This window comes from Carcharodon carcharias, chromosome 20 (genome assembly GCF_017639515.1).
Source record: "Carcharodon carcharias isolate sCarCar2 chromosome 20, sCarCar2.pri, whole genome shotgun sequence".
Lineage (NCBI taxonomy): Eukaryota > Metazoa > Chordata > Chondrichthyes > Lamniformes > Lamnidae > Carcharodon > Carcharodon carcharias.
The window spans coordinates 81,500,028-81,525,807 of record NC_054486.1 but is presented as its reverse complement, the minus strand read 5'-3'; the positions used below and the strand labels follow the sequence as shown (position 1 = coordinate 81,525,807).

Here is a 25,780-nt window from a genome sequence, read left to right as displayed (position 1 = left end):
CCACTCCCCCCCCCCCCCCCCCCCCCCCCCCCCCCCCCGCCGCCACCAAATCCTTAACCACCCCCTTCCGTCAGTCCCTTGAATCCAACTGGATTGGCCAACAACTCTAAGGCAGGACTTCCTCCTGAGAAAGGGGCAGAAGTCTCACCTTAAAGCAATTAACACTGCTCTAAGCATTAAATTGCACATAGAATCCTGGTTGGGTTCACCGCTCTCCTGACTTTGTAGCTGGTGGCAGGTGGGGGTGGGGTGGGGTAGTGAGGCGATACGGACCATGGCCACCCCCACATGCCCCTCTACAATTCAGCCCATTGTAAACTTCCAAAAGCAGCTTTCATTCCTTCCCACTTTCAAATGTATTGGTGACCCAGATTTGTCTGCAGTTACTCATAGAATCTGATTTTCTGTAGGGTATGATCAATATAGTCTAATCTATTTTTCTCCTTCCACCTTCACTCCTGTACCTGAAGTTAAAATTTCAACTGGTAATTGAAGTAGTTCAATCTTTGCTGCAGATATTTTGATAGAAATGGACTCTTTTCTGTGATTGAACAGTTAACAATGGATGTCCTCTTCTCTCAAAGTACTATTTGGGGCACACATGATGTTAGTTGGATTTTTGAGAGTTAATTTGAAGACTACTCAATTTGATGCTTTTTCAGGTCCTTTATCAAGAGAGCATAAACGGGAAAACATTACATCATCTGTTCTGAAATGCTAGCCATGCTGGGAAATATTGCTCCACTAATCTGATATTCAGCATACTCTCAGCAGTTAATTTTAAAAATTAATTCACTTTGTTATCTTTCGCTGGAATATCTATTGTACAATGGGTAGAATGTGGAAAGTCAGTCAGCAAAGACTTTATAGAAGCTTCTACAAATTCTTATATTTGAGAGAAATTTACTGAATTCATGTCCAGTCTGAATGTGGAGAAGAAATTTTTCAGCTAATTTTCAATATCTACCTAATACCTTTGATGCAAGAAAGATAAAAAGAAGGATGAATGCAGGACTGGATCTGAGTGAGAGATGAGTGATACTGTGATATGTTCTACAGATATTGTTTTCTTGAAAATTTCCCCCACTTGGCTTGATAGTTTTGGTCTATACGGCAGCATGTTAAGCAGTACAATACAGAACAGAAATAGAAGCATACCTCCTACTTTCAAGGAATTCTTCAATATACTCCTTCCAATCCAATGGAAAACCAAAGAAGAAGTGTTTTAAAAAGGAATCGGAGAATCCTGTTTTAAAAAAATTGTTAATTTAAGGATTAAATCTATACCAGCACTTTTTCATTCCCATTTAAAGTGACAAGGAATTATTATAAAGGATAAATTGTCAAGTTGAAAGGATAAAGGAGGTAAATATGTCTTTGCACGGAATTATGTATGTTGACTTTTCATAGATTAAAACAGACACATTTTCACTTAAATACTGTTTTACCTTTGTTACTAATCTGAATTGATATATAATTTATTTTTAAAATAAAAGATAATGGAAAGAAATAAATGCAGGACTATAAGCTGAATTTTCAAAAGTAGACATGGGGCTGTTGAAGGAGTTTCCAAATTTTGAACCATGCTTCAAAACTGAAAAAGAATGTCATATTTTTAAAGGGAAACAAATTAAGGTTGGGTGCTGTCAAATAAAATGTAGTCAACAAAGGCACCTCTAAACAAATTTGAATTGAAACATAAGATCCTGAGGAGTCTTGGTAGGGTTGATGTGGAGAGGATGTTTCCTCTTGTGGGGGAATCTAGCACTAGGGGGTCACTGTTTAAAATTAAGGGGTCGCCCATTTAGGATAAAGATGAGGAGAATTTTTTTCTCTCAGAGGGTTGTGTCTCTTTGGAACTCTCTTCCTCAAAAGGCGGTGGAAGCAGAGTTTTGAATACAGTACATATAGAGATACTTTATAATACCATAGGATTAATAGGATACATGGTCATTTTGCCCAAACAGTTCATGCTAGCATTTATGCTCCATTTGAGCCTCCTCCCCATGTTACCTCATTTAAATCTATCATCGCAACCCTCTATTCCCTTCTCCCTCACATGCTTGTATATCTTCCCCTTAAATGCATCTAACACTATTCGATTCATCATTTCCTGTGGTAGCGAGTTCCACATTCTCATCAATCTTTGGGTGAAGTTTCTTCTGAACTCCCTATTGAATTTCTTGGGACTCTCTTATATTGATGGCCTCTTTTTATGCTCTCTATATCCACTCTACAAGGCTTTTTGTCATTTTAAAGATCTCTTTTATTTAAATCAAACCTCAGCCTTCTTTTTCTAAAAAAAGAGGCCCAGGCGGTCAATCCTTTCCTGATATGTACACCCATGCATTTCTGGTATCACACTTTTAAATCTTTGCAGCACTCTTTCCAGTGCTTTTATATCTTTTTTTGGTGCCAAAAACCACATGTACTTCAATAAAGGTTTAGCATAACTTGCTCACTTTTCAATTCAATCCGTCTAGAAATAAAGCTTAGTGATTGGCCTCTCTAACCTGTGGTGCAACTTGTACCTTCCATGTAATAAGTAACCGGCCTCTTTTTCCTACCAGAATGTACTCTCTCACATGAATCTGTGCATAACTTAATTTGCCAATTATTTACCCACTCAGCAAATTTATTCATGTCTTGTGGAACACCATTTCCATCTTCTGCCGCTTGAATAACCACCCTTTATTCCCACTCTTTGCTTTCTGTCTTGAAGCCAACTAGCAATCCATTCTACCACTTGTCCTGATTCTACATTCTCTGACTTTATTTATTAGTCTATTAAATGCTACTTACCTTGGATCTTCATTGCAACATAATCCAATGGACCTTTCAGAACATAAATCGAACCAGTAATAGATTTCACTTCTGTTTGTTTAATTCGTTCAGTAATTACATTACTATGCCAGTATACTCCGTCAGCATCTCTGTTTGGGAACACATACACAATACTTATTTTCAAATTGAAGAAACTAAAAAAAAAGTACTAAAAAACTACCATAGATACTGCACAAATTAACTAAGTTCAAAGTTAATCCCATCTCCGACAAAAGATCATCAACCTGAAACACTGGACTAAATTTTCCAGCAGGGGTCGAGACCCTGACGTCAAGCCCACCCATATCGTTAGGACACCTGCTGGTGAAACTTTCGTTATCTCCTAATTGGTGATGTCTGCATTGCCATTCTATTAAGGACAGCGCACAGGATCCCGAAGCTTGAGGCCCCAGAGAGCTGACAGCAATGTCAGGCGACAACTCCATCAGGAGGTGGATGCTGCTGAAGCAGGCAAGCAAGGGAGAGGGCAGCTCAACACAAGAGATGCCATTGGTTGTCTGCATTGAGGTCCTCAAAAACAAAAAAGGCCTGAAGCTGGTAGGGCCACTGGAATGGAAGGGAAAACAAACACCTCTGCAGGAGTAGTGACCTTCGGTGGTTGCAGCATTTCATCCCTATGACCCTATCATTGAGGCATGCAGTCTGTCTCCAATAGCCACTCAACAGGAAGCTGCCTCTACCCACACGGCAGAGAGCAGCTTCAATGGTGAAAAGATACTGGCGCTGTTGCAAAACAGCCTCAAGTAGGGTCTTGGCCTAACCAGCTGTCTGCATCTGTGGAAAGGGCAGCTGACCTGGATCCCATCTGCCCCTGTGAGAAGTGTCCCAGAGGTGAGAAAGCGACAGGGAGCTACCTCAATGTGGCTCCCCACTATTCCCCCTCTGCCTCCAGGGGGCTGGAAAAATTAAGCCTGTTAACATTGATTCTGCATTTTTTATTTGTTCATGAGATGCAGGTGTCACCAGCTAGGCCAGCATTTATTTCCCATTTTTAATTGCCCTTGTTCAGAGGGTATTTAAGAGTCAACCACATTGCTGTGGGTCTGGAATCACATGTAGGGCAGACCAGGTAAGGATGGCAGATTTCCTTCCCTAAAAGGGCATTAGTGAGCCAAATGGGTTTTTACAATATCAGCAATGGTTTTGTGGTCATCATCAGGCTTTTAATTCCAGATTTTTATTGAAATCTGCTCTGGTGGGATTTGAATCCGGGTCCCCAGAGCATTATCCTGGGTCTCTGGAATATTAGTCCAGTGACAAGGGGCTTTTGGAGGTAATTCCAGGGTTTCGGGCCAAGGAAGCTGGAAGCATGGTTGCCAATGGATTAAAATAGGGGATTGGCAAGAGATCAGAATTGGAGGAGCACAGAGGTCGTGTAAGGCTGGAGGAGGCTGCAGAGAGGCAAGGGCTCATGGAATGGTTTGAAAACAAGATGAGAATCTTAAAATAAAAGCAAAATACTGCAGATGCTGGAAATATGAAACAAAAACAGAAAATGCTGGAAAAACTCAGCAGGTCTGACAGTATCTGTGGAACGAGAAACAGAGTTGACGTTTTGTGTCTGTATGACCTTCTTCAGAGCTGGCATTGCTGGACTGAGCCAATGGAGATTAGTGAGAATAGGATGATGGATGAATGGCTTGGTACCAGTTTGGATCTGAGCAGCAGAGTTTTGGATGAGCTTACGTTTATGAAGAGTGGAAGAATGAGAGGCTGGCCAGGAGTGTGTTGGATAGCCAAGTGTAGAAGCAACAAAAGCAGCAGCTGATGAGTGAAGTTGGGTGATGTTATAGAGGTGAAAGTAGGCAGTATTGATGATGCTGATATCTGGTAGGAAGCTCATCTCCAGGTCAAATATGACACGAAGCGGTGAATGGTCTGGTTAAGCCTGAGATGGTTGCCAGGGAGAGGGATAAAATCGGTGGCTAGGAAATTATAGTGGGGTGCAAAGACCATGGCTTCAGCTTTCCCAATACTTAGCTAGAAGTTTCTGCTCGTTCACTACTGGATGTTAGACAAGCAGTGTCACAATTTAGGGTCAATGGAGGTGATGAGAGAGGTAGAGCTGGTTGTCATCAATGTGGAACCTGATCTCATGTTTTGGGATGATGTCATCGAGGGGCAGTATGTAGATGACAAATACGAGGGGACAAAGATGGATCCTTGGGGACTCCAAAGATAATGGCGTGGTGCAGGCGATTCTGTGGCTACGAATGGACAGATAAGAACAGAACCTGATGAATGAGGTCCTACCCAACTGGATGACAGAAGAGTGGTATTGGAGAAGGATGGTACAGTCAATTGTGCCAAAATTGCAGACAGAATGGGGAGGGATAGTTTACCATGGTTACAGTTATATAGCATGGCACTTGTGATTCTGATACATACCATTCAGTACTGTGGCAGATTGGGATGATTCAAACATGGAACTCCATGAAAAACTGACTTACAGCTATGCATTTTTATTACATGAAATATCTTTAGCAAGTCATATACCACCACACAGATTACTAAAATATCTTTACACTTTTGTTCTGAAAAACCTAATCTCCATCAATGTACGTCTAAATAAGCTGCATACATAAATAAGTATAGTGTTTCTTGTGAAGTTATATGAGGAGCAGGAGCAGCTTGGTGGAAATTCCTTGCCAGTACATCCTCTGAACTTGGCTCCTTCAGTTTCTTTAGATCAAGACATTTCCCTAGTTTTAAAGTATATTGCAGATACAAATATTTGAGAAGGGTTTTTGCCTAGAAAGAAAAACATGCAATCATTTGCTCTCTCAATGCCTCAGCTTGTTAATTAGTGTTTACCTTAGCCATATATACCCAGAGGTCTCAGGTTTAATCTCAAGGCTATGTTAACTGATCTCAACTTGGCAGTAGGAGTACAAAAATTGGCCAGAATGTCTGGTGCTGATCGATATAATGATGATCTCCCAGATGCCAAGTGGAGGCAAGATGAGGCTCTGCTGTGACATTCTTTTAGCTTGAATAGCGTGTTAACAATCAGACTAGAATGATTACAGCACAGAAGAAAGCCCTTTGGCTTGGGTGGTGGTGTCTCTGCAAGAACAACTCAGTTAGTCCCAATATCTAACCTTTCCCTGTAGCAAATTTTCTCTCTTCAGGTGCTTATCCAATGAAAGCCCCAATTGTAACTGCTTTCGCCACACTCTCTGGGGGTGCCCTCCAGATTCTAACCACTCAACATAAAGATGTTTTTTAATGTCACCATTGGTTCATTTCAGGACAAGGGAGGGGGTAAAAATGGTGACAAGATAAAAAGGGGAAAGTCCTCTTCAAAATACTATTTCTCCTCCTTTTATTTCTAAAGAAAAGGAAGTTACCTTTTTCCTTCAACACAGATCTCATTGCTGCTTTTTATCTGCTGGATGATCCATTTAGTGAGAGTAATCCTCTTTTCCTATACATTTAAAGAAATCAAGAGTGAATATAAAAGCTATCAAAGAATCTATCACAAAAATAATTGTCAATGAGATAATAAAGATTACCAATTAATCAAGCTATTCAGAGCTTAAGAGATCTCCTCTAAGAGACATCCACCAATGAATTATCCATTGACCATCTGTTGCTGGTGCGGCTCACTTATCAGTTACTAATATTGTGGGCAAGGAGTATTGCTGAAAAAAGACATTTTGTCAAAGCTTTTTGTCTTGCACTCATTGGGCCAATTGCAAGAATACCAATGTCAGGGAAGCAACAACTATACGGTATGAGAAGAGTGTGTTGACTGGATGGCAAATGAACTCATTGATAGAGGCGTTGCCATGGAGAATGCACCAGTTCATGTTGACTGATAGTTAACTGCTAAGCATTATTTGAAATTTAAACCAGGCAGCTTGACTCTGATTGGTCAAGGCGATTGTCCTGATGAGTACAAGGCAAAAAGTTTCAACAAAATGTATCTCTTTCAGCAACAAAAGTTCTGTACTACCAAACAACTAATGTGAACATTGTAGGTAACCAGTTAATTTCTATCTCTAGGAGTCCACTAGTATTGCCATCCAGAAAGGTCCGGATGAGTTCTTCCTTAACATTGATCTGAGAGGACAGGAGTAAAGTGAATGAGTGGCTACCAATGGTCTGAAATATAATGGAGAGTTGTGCTCAATTTTGCTCTATATAGGCAGCAATTGTCTTCCCTATTCATATATAACCTTTAAATTATCCTTCTTTGTCATTATGCCCAGCTTTAACATAAATTACCCTCTATCATACCTCATTCCTTCTGGATTTATTTGGAAACATTTGCTTTTTAGGATTACATATATTATTTGAGTAGCTCATTTCTTTTTAACAGGATTCCTGTATTGAAATGAGAAACCTTAATTCTCATACAACCAAGGTGTTGTTAAACTTTAACAAGAAGGTTAAAAAATATATAGCTGCTGGTAATCTGAAACAAAAGCACAAAATTCTGGAAAATCCATATCAAGCTACTCTTCTGTTGTCCCCAAAAATGCTGCCCGAGCTGCATATTTCAATAATCAACTACAACAGAAAAACCTTTACAACATTTTGGACTTTTTGTTTTATACGAATACGTATACTTATGTAAACAGTTACCAATTTATCTGTTTATTTTACTTACTGATTTACTTTTTGGATTATCAACATCATCAGATTTTGATTTTACAACTTCTGTTCCTTGTCTTCTTGGTATACTGATCTTCGGTGATGTCAGCAAGATAGCACACAAATCCTTACACTCTTCAATACCCTTATTTGCTTTTTCAGAATGCTTATATCTTGTCTGCATTTTTCCAATATCTGGATGGACAAATTTTTTCAAGGAGGAAGCACTCAAATCTGTCATGTCCTGGATTTCACTTCTTGTACAGTTGGTATAGTTAGCTGCAGCAACTGAATTTGCTGTGTTTAATGCTGTGTCCCGAGACCTTTCATCGTCACCATCATTGCCAATATCAGTATCCTCTTTCAGAGAAAGTGTGTTCCAATTTTCAAGTTTTTGGACAGTGCTGTCAGCAGTGAATATCCTTGCGCTTTTCTGCAGAGCCTCTATATTTTCTGTGGGCTGACAAGTGCTTAGCTTGTTTGGCACTCTTGGTATCGAAACTATGGCTCCAAGTTGGTTATTGTGCAGCAATCCCACTATTATCCAAAGTATGAAAATCATTAGATACTAGGGCATCAGACTCAGACAAACACAACTGCCTGCAACCAACCCTAAAAATGCCTGCTATTAATATCACTAGGAGTCTTATACAAGCTTAAAGAACTCAAATACTCTACATATTCGGGTAAGTTGTAACCCACTATACTGAGATAGATTACAGGCATGTGTGAGGCATTACAAGCACTATGAAGAGACAGTGTAAATGGGGAATATTAGTACTTTACAAATTCATATTCAAAAAGGATAACAAATCAAGGTTAGGCAACTCTCATAGTGGAATCAATCAGGCATAAATTTTATTATTTGGATATCAACTTAATTAACAATTAACATGCATTCTGAAGGAGAAAATCCTTCTTGACCAACTTTCTTGGCATTTTTGACAAATTAATATCCCAAATGACAATCTCTACTTGATGCATTTGAATTTCCAGATGGCATTTAACAAAATTCCACACAAAAGAATATTAGTTAAACTCAAAACATTATACTCAAGATAGATCTTGAGAATGGATAAGGATAGAAACCAAAGATTGTTTGTCGAAAGATTAACACTGGGATGGGAGAAATACTCAGAAGGATGCCACAGAAATAGAAACAGTTGTGGTTTGAACCCCTAACTTAGATCAACGATTTGACTGAGAAATCCAATGCAAATTAGTCAAATTTACTGATGATGCCAAACTAGAAGGAATGGTGAAATCAAAGGAGACAGCTAAGAAGCTATAGAATGACCCAGATAAAAGATGAAAGGTGCTGAAAGACGCAAAAGGGTTTTAGCAATTTTGTTATTCAAAATATCTAAATAAAGGCAAAACAGTAATCAGCAAAGCCAACAGAATGTTATATTCATATAAGCTAAGTGATGGAACAGAAGTCAGTCACTGGATATGAAGGGTACAATAAAATATTAAATTTAAATTTTAAAAGCAAATAAAATAGCTATCACCAAAAAATTGAGCCCAATTGATGGTACTGCACACTGAAAAAAACAAGTAGTTGTCATACTAATTTTTGTGCCAAAAGACCTCTTTGCTGACCACTATCCCATTTTTGCTTGCAGATAAACACACATCATGATCAGGAAACTGAATTAGGAGCAGGAATGTAGCTAATTCATCCCAACCTAATAGGATGCAAAGACCTATTGTATTCCCTCTGCCCCACAGCTGAGATCAGTTAACTCTAGACCAAGGATCAATCCTGCAGACTTGGGTCTACACAGCTCAGCAGCTCTTTGCTGACTTCAGCAAACTCGCTGAACAATTGGGGTGGAAAGCCTCATGATTTCAGGAAAGCAAAGGATTATCTTCCAATTGCCCACTCGTTACATCCTGCTACATTTCTGATGCCATGATCCTTATTACACAATGAAACACTGAACCCTTGGTAAAGCATGAGGTTACGCCTGGTTATGTTACTCCTAATGAATAATTGTAGAATTACCATCATACTTACCTATCACTACACTTGAGATCTTCCACAACTAACTGCCTCTAGAACTGTCTTCCAGTAATTTGATATAATCCAACTTCTGGAGGAACTGGCCTTTCTCCAATGCTGACTTTATTTCCCTCCTAAATGTTTTTCTACTCTTGTTCCTCTGACTCCAATTACGAACATACAAACTAGGAGGAGTAGGCCACTCGGTCCCACGAGCCTGTTCCACGATCAATAAGATCATGGCTGATCTGACCGTAACCTCCCGTATACCCCCGGTAAACAAAGGGGTGAAAAGTTATCAAGGATATCTCTAGTCTGCCTTAAAAATGTTCAGACTCTGCTCCGACCACCTTTTGAGAAAGGGAGCTCCAAAGGCTCACTACACTCAGAAAAAAATTCTCATCCGTCTTAAATGGGCGACCCCTAATTTTTAAAGTGACCCCTAGTTCTAAGTTCTCCCACAAAAGGAAAAGGATTCTCCACATCCACCTTGTCAATACCCTTCAGGATCTTAAAGGTTTCAATCAAGACACCTCTTATCTTTCTAAACTCCAGTGGATACAAGTCTAGCCTGCCCAGCCTTTCCTCATAAGACAACCCGCCCATCCCTGGTATTAGTCTAGTAAACCTTCTCTGAACTGTTTCCAATGCATTTACATCCTTCCTTAAATAAGACGTCCAATACTGTACACAGTGCTCCAGGTGTGGTCTCACCAGTGTCCTATACAACTGAAGCATAACTTCTACTTTTATATTCAATTCTCCTCGCAGTAAATGATAACATTCTATTAGCTTTCATAATTACTTGCTGTATCTGCATACTAGCCTTTTGTGATTCATGCACTAGTTCACCCAGATCCCTCTGCATCTCAGGGGTCTGCAATATGCTTTTTTATTCCTCCTGCCAAAATGGACCATTTCACATTATACTCCATTTGCCAGATATTTGCCCACTCACTTAACCTATGTCCCTTTGTAGCCTCCTTATGTCCTCTTCACAACTTACTTTCCTACCTATCTTTGTGTCATCAGCAAATTTAGCAACCATACCTTCGGTTCCTTCATCCAAGTCATTTATATAAATTGTAAAAAGTTGAGACCCCAGCACTGATCCCTGTGACACACCACTCGTTACATCCTGCCAACCAGAAAAATACCCATTTATGCCTACTTTCAATTTCCTGCTAGCCAATCAATATTCTATCCATGCCAAAATGTTACCCCCCACACCATGAGCTTTTGTTTTCTGCAATAACTTTTGATGTGGCACCTTATCAAATGCCTTCTGGAAATTTAAGTACAGTCCATTCACCGGTTTATCCACAGCACATGTGACTCCTTCAAAGGACTCCAATAAATTGGTTAAACGTGATTTCTCTTTCACAATACCATATTGACTCTGCCTGATTGCCTTGAATTTTTCCAAGTGCCCTGTCATAACAGCTTTAATAATAGCTTCTAACAATTTCCTTATGATAGATATTAAGCTAACTGGCCTATAGTTTCTTGCTTTCTGCCTTCCCCTGTCTCTTTTTGAATAAAAGAGTTATATTTTCCAATCTAATGGAATCTTCCCTGAATCTAGGGAATTTTGGAAAATTAAAACCAATGCATCAGCCATCTCCCTCGGATGAAGTCCATCAGGACCAGGAGATTTGGCAGCATGCAACAATTTGCTAAGTATCACCTCCCTGGTGATTGTAATTTTCCTGAGTTCCTCCCTCCCTTCCAATTCCTGATTTGCAGCTATTTCTGAGATGTTACTTATATCCTCTATAGTGAAGACCAATGCAAAATAATTGCTCAATTCATCAGCCATCTCCGTATTTTACAATATTAATTCCCTAGACTCCCTTTCTATAGGACCAACGCTCACTTTAACTATTTGCTTTTTAAAATATTCATAGAAACTCTTACTTTGAAAAATATTTTTAGCTAGTTTTTCTCGTACTCTAATTTTTCCTCCTTATTAATCTTTTAGTCTTTCTTTGCTATTCTTTATATTCTGTCCAATCTTCTGACCTGCCACCCACTCTTGTGTAACTATATATCTTTTCTTTAAGTTTGATACTATTACTAGTCTTGGAACCACTGTTCGCTCCCTCAAACCGAATGTAAAATTCAATCATATTATGATCGCTGCTACCTAGGGGTGCCTTCGCTATGAGATTATTAATTAATCCTGTCTTGTTGCACAATACGGGGTCTAGTATAGCCTGCTCTTTGGTTGGCTCCAGAATGTGCTGTTCTAAGATACTATCCCTAAAACACTATGAACTCCTCATCTAGGCCACCTTTCCCATCTGATTTATCAGTCTGTATGTGGATTAAAATCTCCCTTAATTAATGTACCTTTCTGACAAGCTCTCGTTATTTCTTAAACAAAAACAGAAAATGCTGGAAAAACTCAGCAGGTCTGATAGCATCCTTGGAGAGAGAAAGACAGTTGACATTGAGTCCATATGACCCTTTTTAGAGCCTTCTTGCCCCTTCTTCAAAGGAATTATTTCTTCCTTTATACCCTGCCCTATCATGTGTTTTCTATTAGGAGGCCTGTACACCACCCTCACAAATGATTTCTTGCCATTATAATTTCTCATCTCCAACCAAACTGTTCCTACAACCTGGTTTCCTGAATTTAGGTCATCCCTCTCTGTTGTGTTAATACCATCATTAATTAACAGAGCAACCCCTCCACCTTTTCCTAGCTTCCTGTCCTTCCTAAATGTCATGTACCCTTCAATCTTCAGGTCCCAACCTACGTCATCCTGCATCCATGTCTTTGTAATGGCTATCAGATCGTACTTATTTATTTCTATTTCGGCTCTGAGTTCATCTATTTTGTTACGAATGCTACATGCATTCTGATACAGGGCCTTTAGTTTTGTCCTTTTATTATTTTTGTAACCTCTAGCCTCACCTGCTGATGTATTTCTGATGCATCCCTTCCTGTCATAGTCTGTTTATCATTTCCCATGTTAATATCTTTTTCCCTTTCCTTGTTTCAACTCTTTGCTTCACCACATCTTTCCAAATTTGATCCCTTGCCCCCAACTGTTTAGTTTAAAACCCTCTCTATTTCCATAGTAATGCGGCTCGCTAGAACACCAGTCCCAGCATGGTTCAGGTGTAGACAGTCCCAACAGTACAGATCCCACTTTCCCCAATACTGGTGCCAGTGCCCCAACATCTGAAACCCACTTCTCCCATACCAGTCTTTGAGCCATGCATTCATTGCTCTAATTTTATTTGCCCTATGCAAATTTGCACGTGGCTCAGGTAATCCAGAGATTATTAGCTTTGAGGTTCTGCTTCTTAGTGTGATGCCTAGCTCCTCATACTGACTACGCAGAACCTTTATCCTAGTTCTAACCAAGTTGTTGGTTCCGACATGGACCATGACGACTGATCCTCCCCCTCCGACCGCAAGTTCCTCTCCAGCCTTAACATATGTCAAGAACCCTGGCACTAGGCAGGCAACACAACCTTCTGGATTCTCTTTTTTTGCGGTAGAGAACAGTGTCAATCCCCCTCGCTATACAGTGCCCTACCACCGCTATATTCCTTTTTGCTCCCCTCACTTAAATGGCTTCCTGTACCATGGTGCCATGGTGGGTCAGCTCATCCATCCTGCAGCCCCCACTCTCATCGAAACAATGAAAAAAACCACAAACCTGTTGGGACAAAAGCAAAGTCTGAGGCTCCTGCCCTCTAGGTCCCTATGCCTGCCTGACTCACAGTCACACTCTCCTGTCCCTGACCAAATCAGAAGACCGTATCCTAAGAGGTGTGAGTGCCTCCTGTAACAAAGAATCTAAGTAGCTTTTCCCCTCCCTAATGTGTCGCAGTGTTTGCAGTTCGGCCTCCAGCAATTTTGCTCTACAATTTTTAAAAAAAAGTATACATTTCACAGTCCCAGGTAGGGAAATCCTGTTGCCACTCAACTCAGTAATAGGCTTCACTCCTCTAGATCTGAGACACACTTGGGAATCCCTGTTGTCACCTGGCTGTGCTAGCTGTAGGACTGGAGAGGAAGCTGAACTTAACCACCCAGTTTTAAAAGAAAATGGAAATACAAACTAAATGATTTTATATCGAATGATCTCATCTAGGAATTAGGACAGCTGTTAGACTCAAAGAGATAACGTTAGTGAACAGTTAGAATGACCTAATCAGGGACTATAAACAGGGTAAGGAGTAGGTTATGCTCAACTAATTAATTGAATTCAAAGTGATTATTGTGTATATATAGACAACTGGAATATAATAAACAGAAGCAAAATACCGCAGATGCTGGAGATCTGAAATAAAAGCAATGCGTTGGAAAAAGTTACCAAGTTTAATGTTTCAAGTCCAATCCAAAGAAATCATATTGGACTCAAAACAATAACTCTGTTTCTCTCTCCATCGATGCTGTCAGATGTGCTGAGTTTTTCCAGCACTGTCTGGAATATAATGAATGCTAGCCCAGGGTAACACTCTTGCCTTCAATTCAGAAAGTTGTGGGATCATGTTCAACTCCAGCAATTTGAGCATATAATCTAGCCTGACACTTCAGTGCACTGCTGAGAGAATTCTGCGTTTGAAGGTGCTGTCTTCTAATGAGATGTTAAACCAAGTCTGCCCTCTGAGGTGCACCTCAAATATCCCATGGCACTATTTAAAAAGAGAAGCAGGGGAGTTCTCCTGGTATCCTGGCCAACATTTATCACTGAATACACATAAAAGGCCAGATACCTTGTCTTAGTTATCTCTTTGCTGATTGTGGAACTTTGCAATAGACAAACTGCCTGCCTGATTTCCCTATATTACAATAGAGACTACACATGGGAGATTTCTTGTGGAGATTAAAGCCCACAGTATTTAAAATAAAGTGAAATCATGCATAGAGAGCTGACGGAATGATAGAAAGTGGAGTAGGAATAATCTCTCACAATGCATATTTTTGTGTTTTAGTTGAACTGGTTTAATCAACTTATGGCTTGGCATTATTACGTGACCAAAAATAGTGCCACGTATCCAAAGTAGTTATGCACACAAAACAGATTCTAACTTTCAATGATAAAATTAAGGGTTTGGTCAAGTTCAACACTTCAAATGAATGCAAACATCAAAAATAGATTAGAAAAGACACCAACTAACTATACCTTTATGTTCTGAAAGTTTAACTGAAGCTAATGGAGTGCGTTGGTTGCTTAATTCAATCTCTCGTTTCATTTGTAAAAAGGTTTTGGCTGGGGATTGCTGCATCACAGGAACATGGTTCTTCTTTTGTGAAAACTGGCACCCAGCTGGCAGAATGGGGACTACAATAAACCACAAGTTTACATTAATACATCTACATCTTAAACAAATAGCCAAACACACAAAAACATTGGATATACCTGTGTATAACAGCAAAACATTGATCTCCGGAATAAGTAATAAACGACGGTCCTTCACTTTAAGTGGCCAATGATGGTCCACATCAAACCCCTGCTGCTTCTATTAAATGCACAAGGGCAATTTCAACTATGGTTAGTTTCATTAGTGGTTGAAATTAATTAGTTGAAACAGGCTCTGTACACTTAATGAGGGCAACAATTGAATATCTGAGCTACGCCATTTAAATCTTCTGGGCTTGGAAGACAAGCAGATTCATGTTCAATAATTAAATAAGGAACAAACAATTCTTTAGTTCATGAATTTTAAAAGAATTAAACTAAATTTGCCCAATTTTTACATGCCAGAGAATGGGTGGCAGAGAGGACAAGCTTTACATTTTCTTTTAGGAGTATGGAGTGTTTGTGCGTGGTTCTAGCTTTTTAAAAAATTTTGCACAGCTTGTGCCACATTTTTGTGCAGGAACGGTTTGTTGATTCTCTATCCATAGGGTGTTGCAATTTTGTATTGAGGATTTGTATTATCTGTTCAAAAGGCTTCATGTTGCTGTAAAACTATGCAGCATGCTCACTGGGTTATCTAGTTATCAGCTCCAGAAAATTGGACAACTCTAACTTAAAAGCCTGGAGGGTCACCTGAGAAACCTTGCCATACTGAAAAAGGTAGCACACTTGAAAATTCCACCTATTTAAATTCAGGGAGTCCACTGTTGGGATTGACTTCCAATGCTTAAGCCAGTTGCATAACACAATTTCCATTGCAATCAAATGGATTCAGCTTTACATTGAACTACACCATACAGTTTGCTTCAGAAAATCACAGTGCAGAAAGAGGCCATTTGGTCCATTGCGCGTGTGCTGGCTCTTAAGTAGAACTTTTCAATTAATCCTACTCTCCCACTCTTTCCCAGTGGCCTTGTACTTTTCCCCTTCAATTACCAATCAAATTTTCTTTTGAAGATTATTACTGAATCTGCATCTGTCATCATTCAGGCTATGCATTCCCAATCACAACTCACTGCGTAAAAAAAATGTTTCCTTGCATCTCCCCTTCTTTTGTCAATTACCTTAAATCTGTGCCCTCTGGTTACCAACCTTTTTGTCACTGGAAATAGTCATTTACTTCATCGAAACCATTCACCGTTATGAATACTTCCATCAAATCTTCTCTTAACCTCTCTGTTCCAAGGAGAACTCCAGTTTCTCCAATCTCTCTACATAGCAGAATGGTACTAAGGCTGAAGGTAATTGTTGTAATATGCCTTAAAGTGATGACATGTTGCTATTCCTTAAAGAGAAGTGTCATGTGATTCTGGCTCAGTTTTACTTTGGCCTGCAGCAGAACACAGAGACACAGTCCTGCAGTTCTGATGTCCTCAAGCTATCCATGTATATATGTTCACAAATGAACGCATAACATTTTTGCACAATCCCTTCTGAGTGGTTGGGTGCCTTTGTATCATTACAACACACACAACCTGGCGTGGAGTGGTTTCTTCTCAATGGCATAGTGCTCAGCCTGACAGCAAGATTCAGCACAGATACATGGTAAAATAGTTTTAGATCATGCTATGTGGAATGAGATGACCCTTTACGTTTTGATTGGATCGCAACAGAGCCACAGCATTGGAGAATGTTAAAATCACAGCGCAGTGACTGCACAGAAAAGCTTTGAAGACACAGTACTGGGATAGTGCTCAAATAAAGGGCTGGTAAGCAGATGGATCCTTCGTGGTAAGACAGTACAGTGAGAGAACCAGCACTGGGTTGGCTCAGTCAGGAACGGCAAGTGACTAGGGTGCGGACGGATTGATAGCGAACAAGGGAGACTCCAAAAACTATCATAAAAATTGGGCCACAGAAGGTTGCGATTATAACAGGTGGAGCTTTGGAAAGCATGCGAAAGCAACTATAGTGACTCTCATCCCAAGTATTATAGGTGAAGTGTCAAAGGGATTGTGTCAAAATGTCCACAAAAGTTCCCCAGTTTAAATTGGAATGCAAATGATCTAATATCCAAATTCAAAATATATAAACAGCGTACAGACCCACAGTTTCTTGATTTATGTGTCTGAACCAGAAAAGCAACCATAAAAATTCACGTAGCATTTGGGAATGAAAGTCTAAACAGGCTGGACACATCAGGATTAACAGTGGAAGAGCTAAAAGATCCCAAAAGATATGGAATACGTCGGAAGACCAGTTCAGAATCATTTTAAATTTCATACTCATTGGCTAGAGTTCATGTCGTTTTGACAATTGCCTATAGAACCCATAGACCGCTTTGTCAAGATGCAGAGGAAAGGGTATGTATTGTGATTTTTCAAACACAGAACTAGCAGACAAAATTGTTAAGTTGGTGATCACATCCACTCCCATGGAAGTGTTCCAGAAAGATCTGCTAGATGAGCCCAAAGCATATAGCATTGAAGAGTTACTCAAGAACGGATGTAATAGGAAGCGGTCCTCGCAGGTCGACCAAGCTTACAGCTCTTAAGCACAACCTCAATTGTTGATGCACTTACCAAAACACCTGCCTAGCAAGACATGCGGGAGGTGTAGCCTTCTGCACACATCAAGGAAATTCCCAACTTTCCAGCAGTTCTACAAGGCATGTGGCAGAAACGGCCACTGGCAGTGGCAGTGCACTAGAACTAAGGCTGATGCAACTACAAAGAGCTGTGCACCGATTTAAACAGACCATACAAAACGGGTACTTTTAAGCATTAAAACTGACCATCCCATATCCCATCAGAAACATACATGAGGGGACTGACAAACCGGAAAATGACAATGATGTGCACAATGAGATGAAGGGCACTGTCAATCTCGTGAAGAACGTACATGCCATCAAACCTTCCGAACTGTTTGCCAAAATTCAAATTATCTGCCATAAGAAAGTTGGCAACTATTCATTATTGGCCAAGATCTATACGGGGCAAGTGCCAACAACCTACCCCTGTGAATTCTAAAACACATGTATGCACAGACATGGAAGGCCATGGCGAAACCTACTGCTGTGTAACTTTCAGCATACAACAGTTCACTAATTCCATGTGTAGAATCTACAGTCCTGGAGTGCAAGTACAATCAATCCTCCTGGGTGTCACAGAAATTTTACATTGTAGAGGCTAAAGGCTTAGCAATCAAAGGTCTGCCGGCATCCTATGAAATTGTACTACTGACAATCCACAGAATTGGTCAGACCTCAAAAACTACTATCACCTCAGTTCATGACCTAACATCGGAACATCAAATATCCTGAATGTTTTAACAAAATTGGCAGTTTCAAGGCAGCCACAACATTACACTTGCAGGATCTGTCCATTGATCCACGTAAGTGCAGCGTTCACTTACAAGACAAATTGAACTAGACAAAATGGAGAAAGACAGAATTATTAGAAGAGTGAAAGAGCACACAGGCTGCTGCAGCTCAATTATGTGTATCGTAAAGAAAGATGGATCATTGAGAGTATGCCTCAGTCCACAACGTTTAAACGCAGCTTTGAAACATTATCCTTACAAAATTCCCACATTAGAAGAATTAAATCTGAGATTTGCAGGTGCAAAGTTCTTGAAGCTTGATGCCAAACATGGCTACTGGTTGGTACATTTCGCAGAGAAGTCCCAAGGCTTACAACATTTCGTACCCCCTTTGGATGTAACTGTTTTCAATGACTTCCCTTCAGGCTGTTAGTCAGGATCTCTTTCAAGCTCACATGGACCACATTGCATGCATTGTGCCAAGATGTGACTGTCTCGCCAATAACATTGCTGTTGTGGGTAGAACAAAGCAAAAACATGACTATAAATCTATACTTATTAATGCAAGTGGCACACAATGAAGGATTGGTGTTCAACAGTCTAGAATATGCCATCAACGTGCAGATCAATTTCTTTGGTTTTATTTATTCCACTGCTGGTATACATCCCGATCTCAATAAAAGAGGATATTAAATCTGTGCCAGATCCTCAAGATAAAGACAATCTTCAAAGATGTCTGGGTCCCTTTAATTTCTTGTCGCCATACATTCCCAATTCACTCAAAAATCATCATCACTAAGGGAATTGTTAAAGGATGTGCTTTTCCTGTGGCAGGAAGACCACCGATACCTCTTCGAAGCACTGAAATAGTCATTATCAGAAGCACCGACAATGCAATTTTATGATTCTAGGGAGAAACCACCCTGGAGATAGGTCCTCACAGAAAGGTTTGAGAGCATGCATACTATAAAAAGGCAAACCGATTGCATTTGCTTCAAAATTTCTGTAATGCAATCCAAATACTCCAACAACAAGTGGGAAATATCAGTGTTAGATATGGAAATGCATGATTCCAAACACTATCTATTTGGCAAAAGATTTATGGTAGATACCACACCACTGGAGATAATTTGGTGAAAACCATCGACTAGTGCACTGCCAAGGTTGCAGCATCTCTTGATAAAGATTTAAATTTATGACTGTGGAATAAAGTACAAGCCAAATAACTTAATGGTCACATCAGATACACTTAGCAGACTGCCTAACCCAGGAGAACAGAAGATGTATCCTTGGATCTACAGGTTGACTTCATTGACAGACTTGATGTTCTCCAAATTGATCTGGTACATTTGCTAACAGCTACAAGGGGAAACAGCGAAAGGTTCCACACTACAGAAACCATGGAAAACCATAATCAGGATGGCCTGATTCAATTCAGCATTTCCACAAACACGTGAGACCATTTTTGCCTTACCAGGACAAACTAGGCATCCCCAGGAGAGTCATTTTTAAAGGCAAGCAGATCATCATACTGGAAACTTTGCAACCCGAGATTCTTCAATAGCTTCATCACTCACACATGGGCATAGATTGGATGAGAAGACTCGCAAGCGAGACAGTCTATTGGCCGGATATGAAAAATGACATTTGAGTCATCGTCAAGAAGTGCGAGGCATGTCAAGAGCATATGACAAGCCAGCACAAAGAACCACTAATTTTGCATGATGTTCCTACCCATCCTTGGTCCTCTTTCATGTCCATGGCGCTGACTTCATCGTCAACTACTTTATCAAGTACTTCATTATTTGACAATTGCACAATACATCAAGCATAACTGTCATGCACACTCTTAAGCTCTATTTTCAGTTTATTTGGTGTGCCCAGAGAGATCATTGTGGATAACGGTCCATGAATTTATCGATAAATCATTTCAGAATGAGAGAGAGAAGTGGAATATTGATTACACTACTTCATCTCATTTCCCTAGATTTAACGGCCTAACTGAACAAATTATTCGCACGGTGAACTTCCTAATTCTCAAACGTAGACAGGCCAAGCAAGAGCTGCACATTGCATTGTTACATTTGAGCGTAACACCTTTTAGCTCAACTATTCCATCACTGGCAGAGCTCATGTTTGGCAGACCAGTGTACACCAATCTACCTACACTTACCCACTTCTATTCTCTCAGAAACTAAAGAGAAATTTTTAAAACTGCAAAGAAATGATGACCAACGTGCAGGCTAAAAACGCAGGTACAGGAGGGAAGCTAATTTACAGCCCTGATTTCTCCTCTCATCACTCGTCCATGAATAGAAAGGTTTTTTTTGATTTGCTTCCCCCTTTGTAAAGGGTGGTGTATTTCACAACCCCTCTTTATTGGTGTGGTCCAATTTTTAGTAATGACCCCACAGCAAACTCAAGCTAGGATAAAGTCAAAGGATTAGTTTATTTGCACACACAAACATAGGAGGATGGTAGCAATGTTGCCTCCTTTTCACTCATACAGTGAAAGAGGGATAGAGAAAGAAAGACTTATGGGGCAAAGACCACAGAGAAAAGGCTTATTGTTTCACGTGTGTCCAGAGTCCAGAATCTAAATCCAATGAGATTCCTGGTTACATTTGGGATCTTGTCCTAGTTGTAATAGGACTGAATGGTTGAGGAACTGAAATGGACCTGATTTGTCCTCAGTTACACCTCACCGTTGCACTTGTGTGTAAGACTTCATAGGGCCTTGGTTCCAAACAAATCCTTGTCGCCTTGGCTAGTTGTCATGTACCCTCCGTGAGATCCTGGATGTGAATGAGGGTTGGCAAGTTGAAAACTGATGCTGTATGATTCACTTTTCCAGTGGAGTTGACTTCACACAGAGATAGGCTGGCATGATGATTCAGTCTTGTAGGCGATGGTACAGAAGTTCCAGTAGAAAATGTAGATGAGGGCCAAGTATTCAAAAAAGCAGAGCCCCTTTTCTGTGCTGCTGCTTGTGGATGGTAAGATGGCAGACTGGGCTTTGCAGTTCTACAAGGCAATATTACTGGTTCCACAAGTCAGCTCCATGCCATGACTCTCACCTTTTCACCCTTGACAAAGGGTGTGTAACTCAGCCTGGGTTCTCAAGATGGTTATGTTCCAATCATTAAGACGTGAAAGGAGGTTTGCAGGGCCCTTTACGTTAGCACACTGATAGGCTCTGATTGGCTAACCTGGCTTATGAAATGCAGATGGCCTTTTTTAAAGTTCTCTGATCCTACAGGGGTTTGTTAGTATCTCTTCAGAGATAACAAGGTGCAAATTTCTGCAGTACTGCCATGGTAGATGCTTTTGTTCAGGGGTCACAGACAGACATAGCTTCAGCCATTTTAAAAGGTTTTGTCCTGTTTTTAAAATTTTAGAAATTAGCCATGAGGATATCTAAATATATTTTACAAGAATATATAGTGCGAGGTCTTCATCCCCTGACACAAGTTTATAGCTGGGACATCAAGTTCACATCCAGGATCCCACGGAAGGTACAGCCGAGGTGACAAGAATTTGTTTGGAACTAAGATCCTACGAAGTCATTACACACAAAAGTGCAATGGCGAGGCATAACTGAGGACAAATCAGATCTATTTCAGCTCCTCAACTGTCCAGTCCTATTACATCTAGGACAAGATTCCAAATGTAACCAGGAACAACATTCCAAGAATGACAATCTCACAGATTGCTGTGAGCAATTATAAAAATCTCCAAGCAAGGTTACCATTACAAGATCTGGGCGTACCAGTAGATTCCCTCCACACTTTAGACACTCAGGTTCATCTGTTCTATATACTTATGTGATGGCCACTAAATATGAACATGTATTGTAAATAGTTATACTTTGTCAGAAGGGGGGAACATATCTTTAAAAAGAAAGGGGATGTTGTAATATGCCTTAAAGGGATAGCAGAATGCTATCCCTTTAAGGGAAGTGTGTCATCTGATCCAACCTCAGTTTCACTTCAGCCTGGACCAGAACACAGACATAGCCCTACTGCTGACGTCCTCAGGCTTTCTATCCACATATATATGTTTACACGTGCTTGTTCTTCATAACTGAACCCACAACATTTTTACACAATCCCTAATAAGCAATTGGTGCCTTTATTTCATTATTAACACATGCACCAGCAATCAGTGAAGTCTATTCAACATCCTTTGCAAGGTCTTGACATTCTTTCTAAATTGTGATGCCCAAAATAAACACAATACTCCAACTGAGGCCTCACCATTGCTTATTCAAATATTGCCTTTACTAAATCTGTGCTGACTTCCATTTATTAACCCATACTTCTCCAAATTACTTTTCCCAGATTATTATCTCTAAGCTTCTCACTGATGTTAGGCTGATTGGCCTGTAGTTGCTGTGTTTAAATCGCTCCCTTTTTTTGGACGCAGGGGTATCACCATTGCAATCCTCCAGTCCTCTGGATGATTCCACTTCCATATCCAAGGAGGATTAGAAGATTATGGTTAGTGCCCCTACAATTTCCACCCTTACTTTTCACAGCTCCCTAGGATTCATTTGACTTTTCTACTTTTGAGGAATGTCCATCTTTTAAGTACATTCTCTTTATCTATTTCATCCTATCCAGTATTGCTACTGCCTTCTCCTTTACTGCTACATCTGGCAGCACCCACTTCTTGAATAAAGAAAGTTGCAAAATACTAATTTAATACCTCAGCAATGCACCCTGTCTCCACATGGTTTCATTTATGCTCCATAATTGGCTACCTTTTAACTGTGTGTGTCTTTTGGGTTCCCTTTTATATTAGCCACTAATCTGTTCCCGTGCTATATCTTTGCCTAATTTCCTTTTTCAGATCTCCTGTGTAATTTCTATATTCATCTTATGTAGTATTATGAACGTTCCAACAATTATAAGCCTTCTTTCTCTGTTTCATTTTAACTTCTACATGTAGTTATCCCAGAAGCTCTAGCTTTGGGTGCTCACTGATCAAGGAAATCCAGGAACTCCCCCCTCTTTTGCCCTTTACACTGTTCCCATCCCAATTTGTTTTAATATATAATTGAACACTAATTGAAGTTCCCTATTATCATTCCTCTAAGTTCTTACATTTCCTGTAATTTGCCTACAAATTTGCTCCTCTATCTCCTTCCACTATTTTGGTGGCCTAATGTAAACATTCAATAGTTCTGGCACAAAATTCTGAAGCTGACTAGGTTAGGGATGACAAATTAGCTAAAAATGGAAAATTCAGGCACAAAGAAAATATTATTTCTTGATAGCTCCACTTACCAACAGAAACTTTTAATGAAAACTTTGTTAACTCAAAATTAGTCAAAGACAGAACTTAAATTGAGTTACCAGGTAACTTAACAGTTAATTGCAGTCTGTTATTATTTCTCATGTCCTACAAATCTGACTGGTTTATGTTAACAATGTACATTTTAGAGCACATGGTTACAAGAGTCAATTTCTATGTTCTCCTCATAACATCGCCCATCTCCAACCCTGCTTCAGTCTTTGAACTAGCTTTTGTCATCATGTCCAGACTTTAGCAATGCTCACCTATCTGGTGTTCTATCTTTCATCCTGGATAAGCTTCAGCTCAAGTCTAGACAACAGGGGCTTGAATGAAGGTTTTGGCAGCAGATGAGCTTTAGAACTGATGAAAGGTCACAAATCCAAAATGATAACATTGTTTCTCTGTCAACAGATGCTGCTAGACCTGTTAAGTATTCCCAGCATTTTCTGTCTTTTTATTTCCAATTTCCAGCATCAGCAGTATTTAGCTTTTGTAAGTGAGTTCCACCTTAGTAGCAACGGAACAGAGTTTGTGGTAGGGACCAAAGACAATGCTTTGGACTTCCTAATGTTTAACTGGAGGAAATTTCTGTACATCCAATGCTGAATGAGGGGTAGTGTGATAATTTAGCAAAAGTGGAGGAGTCAGGAGAAGCAGCTAATGCCATGTCAGGTTGGCTAATTTGGTACTCTTGACTGAGAACCAGGAAGTCTTGGATTCAAAGCCCACTCCTGTACTTATGCATAATTAGTGGTGGACTAAGGGAAAAGGTTAACTACCAAATCAGATTAACTAGTTATGATTATGATTTGTGGGACCTTGTACATGTAAATTCGCTGCTGTATTTGCCTAAATGACAATGACTAAACTTCAAAAGTACACCAGTACAAAGTGTTTGGAACATCCTGCAGACATCAAAGGCACAATATCTTAACACTGCTTCAGAAGTGGAACATTTGAAAATTCAACTTATTCAGAGTGTTCTGGAATAATGACAGGATAGATCACTGCCTGTATGCTTAAAGCAATGGCTATTCAAAATAAAATCTGGGGGTTGCTAAGAAATTGTGCATCGTACTTGTTAGGGAGTCATGTCAGTGGGGGTTGGAGGGAACATAGAAATCATCCTTCAAAGATTGGCATTTGGAATACTACTGTATCTAATTTTCATTAATTTGGAGCAGAAGTTCCAAGTAAACTGGTTAAATTTGCAGACAAGCCCCTCCTCACCTTCAAGGTAGGCAAACAGTAGTTAAATCTTCACAGACAGTGAAAAGCCTCAAAAAGAACTTAAACATAATATGTAAGTGACTTATCAGTGTTGAATGAAATGTAATACAGACAGTTAGACATATGAATGGCGTCAAAATAGCTAAGAAAGTTGAAAGAATATTGTTGCTATTACAATCATTACTTAACATGACTAGTCACCGTAGGGCAATAATCAAGAAAGCAAGTATAAAGATAATTTTTGTTCCATTTAGGGATTCAAGATCTTGAAGCAGTTTTCAAATTTGAAATGAAGTTTTCAGTTTGGAAAAGTAGGTTGTCTCAACTTTCCTCAGTATTGACTGCATCTGATTCTACTGACTGAATATCACCTGGGCAAAAACTCGTATAAAAATAGTTTAAACTGGACAGAAATAAAGTTTTAAATACTCTCTTGCCACTCACATTAATTTTCAAATTAGTAATAAAGTATGTAGTAACTGACAAGACTGGGGAGATGATGGCGTAGTGGTATGTTGCCGGGCCTGCAATCCAGAGGCCCAGGCTAATGCTCAGGGAACATGGTTTCATTTTTCTTTTGCAAAAATATACTTTATTCATAAAACATCTTCAACAACATTCCAAGCCACCATCACATGCAGAAGGAATCAGTATCACTCCCCTACCAGGTTAAGTATGGGAATATGGTTTCAAATCCCACCGTGACAGCTGGTAGAATTTAAATTTAATTAATCAATCTGGGAAAGCTGGTCTCAGAAATGGTGACCATGAAACTATCACTGATCATTGTAAAAGACCCATTCGATTCACTAATGTCCTTTAGAGAAGATGATTTGTCATCCTCACCTGACCTGGCCTAAATGTGACTCTAGACTCACAACAATGTTGTTGAATCTTAATTTCCTTTGGCCTAACAAGTCACTCAGTTGTACCAAGCTGCTACAGGAAAGTCAAACCAGAAGGACTGCAGTGGTTCAAGATGGCTCACCACCACCTTCTCAAGGGCAGTTAGAGATGGGCAACATATGCTGGCCTTGCCAGTGACACCCACATCCCGTGAAAGAATAAAAAAACTATATATATTTTATCAGATCATTAAATGATATATAGGACAAGATCTGAATATCTTGTGCCTGCTGCACAATATCAGTACTTGGCT

At 39.8% G+C, this 25,780-nt stretch overlaps 1 protein-coding gene across 4 annotated transcripts in view; it reads right to left on the bottom strand.

Moving 5' to 3' along the window:
• mis18bp1 (MIS18 binding protein 1) overlaps positions 1–25,780 on the bottom strand; it is a 75,247-nt gene that overhangs the window by 35,989 nt on the left and 13,478 nt on the right. For all 4 annotated transcript variants that reach the window (XM_041214701.1, XM_041214703.1, XM_041214702.1 and 1 more), the window contains 5 exons: positions 14,596–14,754; positions 7,460–7,980; positions 6,195–6,271; positions 2,803–2,933; positions 1,159–1,246 (listed from right to left, as the gene is read on the bottom strand). In XM_041214701.1, coding sequence (XP_041070635.1) covers positions 1,159–1,246; positions 2,803–2,933; positions 6,195–6,271; positions 7,460–7,980; positions 14,596–14,754 — 976 coding nt within the window. The remainder of the gene's footprint in view (positions 1–1,158; positions 1,247–2,802; positions 2,934–6,194; positions 6,272–7,459; positions 7,981–14,595; positions 14,755–25,780) is intronic.